General features: G+C 48.3%; 1 protein-coding gene across 1 annotated transcript; it reads left to right on the top strand.

Moving 5' to 3' along the window:
* The first annotated feature begins 1416 nt into the window (after positions 1 to 1416).
* On the top strand, positions 1417 to 3390 carry Ir10a (Ionotropic receptor 10a). Its single transcript, XM_030390131.2, has 2 exons — positions 1417 to 2189; positions 2251 to 3390. The coding sequence occupies exons 1-2, from the start codon at positions 1417 to 1419 to the stop codon at positions 3347 to 3349; spliced, it is 1872 nt and encodes a 623-aa protein (XP_030245991.1). The 3' UTR covers positions 3350 to 3390.
* Positions 3391 to 4021: the final 631 nt, after the last annotated feature.

Here is a 4021-nt window from a genome sequence, read left to right as displayed (position 1 = left end):
TCTGCCCCTTTCTCTCTGACTCCCTCAGACTCCGTCCGACTATCTCTGTCACTTTATTTATCTCCCTCTCGCTCTGATTGTCTGCCTCTTTCTCTCTCTACCTCTCACTCTCTCTCTTTATGCCTCTCTCTCTCTCTTTACCTCACTTAATCCCACATCTCTCCCTCTCTCTTTCTCTGTCTTACTCTCTCTTTCCCTCTCTCTTTTGCTTTGCTTTGCATGTATTACCTACTTGGCAAATTAAGCATCGATCTGACTTGCATTTGGTATTTCCCATAAGCCAACACTTTAAGCGGATTAAATGGGTTCACAGCTGAATTGAGTTCACAGGAATTTTGGGTCAGTTGCAAATTTTTGTAATCGATTGTATTTACTTACTGAGAAACAATTGAAATGTGAGCTGAGCACTTGATGTGAACTAATAGATTGGAATTGAACTCCGAGTCGACGCATACTTTTGTTTCATTTAAATATAATGCAGTAAAATGTGTATAAAATTTCTTAAGTCTGAAATTAGGTAATACTGCTCTATATGCATAGTAAATAACATATAATACAAAATATAATCCATAAGAACTATTTTGTACAGTCTTCATATAACAGCATATATTATAGTTCTTAGTCTGGGATTCCACTAAAATTATGGTGACCAGTGCTATAAATTTCTTAGCCCACAAACTCTGTAGTAGAGTGTAATATATTGGCTGGCGAAAATCGTAATTGCCTAGGCCACATTAAAGCCGAGTCCATTTCACATTTATTATCGAATATCATGCAAAAAATGTGTGGAAAACAATTGGAAATCATGTGGAAAAAGGAAACAAACAAACGAACAGACAGACAAAGAAACAACAATATGGAAATCAACACGATTGCTTATTGGGTATTAAATTTAATGAAAATTGGCTGCCAATGTGCAGAAATATTGAATGGCAAATTCCAATTGAATGCGGACGTTCGAAGCGTTTCGAGTGTTTTGCCTTCCACTGGCGACTCCTGCTCGCTGCTGGCCGGCGGAACTATGAATTGAATCGAGTTGATTTGGCATGTGAATTGCTTTTCTATTCTCACACCGCGATTGTGGCGATTTCTAAAGAACTGTGCTGTCTTTGACGCTGCCGTTGCGACTCCTGCTCAATAGCTCACTGTGGCCGCATAAATTTCGATTTCGATTCCGATTTGCTCGACTCGCAGGCACACAAAGGCAGGCGAAGGCGAAGGCGATGGCGATGTTTGCTCAGTGGCCAAGGCGGCCCCAGCTGGGAGAACGGCAGCTGACATAACGGGTCTCTAATTACGTTTGGGCAAACAGACCAAATTGCAGGTGTCACAACATTGCCCGGCCGAGCCTCACGAGCCTCACGAGTTTTGGCGAACGAGCTCATTTGCGGATGCGACGCGTTGCCGAACGGCGGCATGTGGACCCAACTGCTGCTCCTCTTGGCACTCGCTCCAGCTCACTGGGGCTCATCGCTGGACGAGCTGCTGGCGGAGCCGCTGCGCCGGATTCCCTATCTGCACATGCTGCTGCGCCAGGGACGGCAGCTGCAGGAGGATGCCCGCAACGGCGACGCCATGTGGTTCATGCGGCTCACGGAAGTGCCGCACATCCTGCACAGCTACGACGAGCGCCGGCCTCTGGAGCTGGACAGCAGGCTGGCGGAGCTGGATAAGCGCGCCTCCCTGGTGCTGGTGGTCAGCCTGGCTCAGCTGGTCGCCGGCAGCGGCGCCGTCGGCTCGGCGGATCGTGCCGGCGTCTACTTCTACATTGTGGCCGATGTGCCGGACAGCCTGAGCCGCGAGCAGCAGCTGCAGCTGGAGCAGAGCAGCCGCCGTCTGTGGACCCAGCACAAGGTCTTCAATAGGTACATTCTGGTAGCTGGCGCTGTCTGGATCTACGATCCATTTGCGGGCGAGTGGGACGGCGATGTGATGGGCTATGAGGAGGCTTTCGGTCGCCTCATCCCCTATGCGGGTGGGGAGCCCCTCTCCACCCAATTGTTTCACGACATGCGCGGCTATCCGCTGCGTGTGCAGATCTTCAAGTCGGTCTATGCCCGGCCGCAGCTGGACCCGGAGACGGGCCTCCTGCGCAGCATCACGGGCGTCGACTGGGAGGTGGCGCTGCTGATAACCGAGGGGCTGAACTTTACCATGCTGCTGCAGCAGCCGGACAAGAACTACTTTGGGTAAATACTGCAAGCAATTCGTGAACTTCTAATCCCTGCTCCTCCTCCCACTCCTCCTCAGGGAGCGCAGTGCAAATGGCAGCTACAACGGCGCCATCGGCTCGATACTGAACGACGGCCTGGACATCTGCCTGACGGGCTTCTTTGTCAAGGACTACCTGGTGCAGGAGTACATGGACTTCACGGTGGCCGTCTACGATGACCAGCTGTGCATCTATGCGCCCAAGGCCAGCCGCATTCCGCAGTCGATTCTGCCCATCTTTGCGGTTGGCTACGACATCTGGCTGGGCTTCATCCTGACGGCGTTCGTGTGCGCCCTCATCTGGCTACTGCTGCGCATCCTCAACCTGCGGCTGCACATCGTCAGCGCCCAGAGGCGCCGGCTCTGGCAGCAGGCGCTGGGCATTTTGGTGGACACGTGGGTGGTGTGGGTGCGCGTGAATCTGAGCCACTTGCCGGAGAGCTATGCGGAGCGCATGTTCATCGGCTCGCTGTGCCTGGTGAGCGTCATTTTCGGCGCCATATTCGAGTCCAGCCTGTCCACCGTCTACATCCATCCGCTGCACTACAAGGACATTCTAACGCTGCAGGATCTGGACGACAGCGGACTGAAGGTCGTCTACAAGTACACGTCCATGGCGGATGACCTGTTCTTTAGCGAAACGTCGCCGCTGTACGCCAGCCTCAATAAGAAGCTCTGGTGGAACCGGGATCTCAATGCGGATGTCACCAAGGAGGTGGCCACTATGGGCGGCAAGGCGAGCGTCTCCCGGTACTCCTCGCTGATGATGGAGTCGGTCAACTTCCTGCTGATGCGCCGCATTTGGATTGTGCCCGAGTGCCCCAAGTACTACACCATCTCCTATGTCCTGCCCAGAGATGCGCCCTGGGAGGAGGCAATCAATGCCCAGCTGCTGCGCATGCTCAACGCCGGCCTCATCCCGAAGTGGATCCAGGACCAAAAGTTCCGCGTGACCGTCAGGACACGCAAGGCGCTCAACGAGCAGGCCGAGGCCACCGAGGTGCGTGTCCTGACCATCGGCGACCTCCAGCTGGCCTTCTATGTGGTCATCGTGGGCACCCTACTTGCCTCCATCGCCTTTCTGGCCGAGCACGTCTATTTCAGACGCCGTCTGCGGCAAGCCACCAAGAAACTCTAGTTCAAACGCAATCTTAGCATTCAATATTCAGTTATTAAATATATTCCCAAATACTGTTTCTCACTAATAATATTATTAATAATATTGGATTAATATATCAATAATATTGAATTAAGGTAAGAATCAGACATAGGAGATTCTTCTTACTACTGAATATATGATTGACCAAACAACTGCCTTGAAATTTAGAAATATCGCATTGAAGTTTATGCTTATATATTTAATATTGCGCCATATACACATAATCGATCAGTTTCTATTATATCTCAGTATAGTCTAGTACAATAGTATTAAGGTAAAGAATATTATAGCATAATTTAATGCAGTAAAGTATAGTATAGTATATAGTGTAATATATATATAGTACACAGTATATAGTATAACAGAACAGTATCGATATATAGTGTATAATATAGCTCAACTCATAATAGTACATTATAGTATCACAATGAAATAATTCTGGTATAGTATGTATAATAAATTATATTATAGTATAATAAAGCTTAATATTATATAGCATAGATACAAAAGTATAGTGGGGTATAGTAATGTATAACAAATTACAGTAGTGCTTAGTGTGTAGTAATATAAATGTATAAAACATGCCTTAATATGGTGAATTATAATATTAATATTAAACAGTTTTTTCTCGTTTAGTATAAAAGATTTCAT

The sequence above is a fragment of the Drosophila navojoa genome, chromosome X (assembly GCF_054131105.1).
Source record: "Drosophila navojoa isolate 15081-1374.11 chromosome X, UAZ_NAV_1.0, whole genome shotgun sequence".
Lineage (NCBI taxonomy): Eukaryota > Metazoa > Arthropoda > Insecta > Diptera > Drosophilidae > Drosophila > Drosophila navojoa.
The sequence above is the reverse complement of the archived record's forward strand: the minus strand, read 5'-3'. Positions and strand labels throughout refer to the sequence as shown.

Coding starts and splice junctions, on each gene's coding strand:
- Ir10a (XM_030390131.2), top strand. CDS start 1,417: ATGTGGACCCAACTGCTGCTCCTCTTGGCACTCGCTCCAGCTCACTGG. Junction 2,190..2,250: donor CCGGACAAGAACTACTTTGG/GTAAATACTGCA, acceptor ACTCCTCCTCAG/GGAGCGCAGTGCAAATGGCA.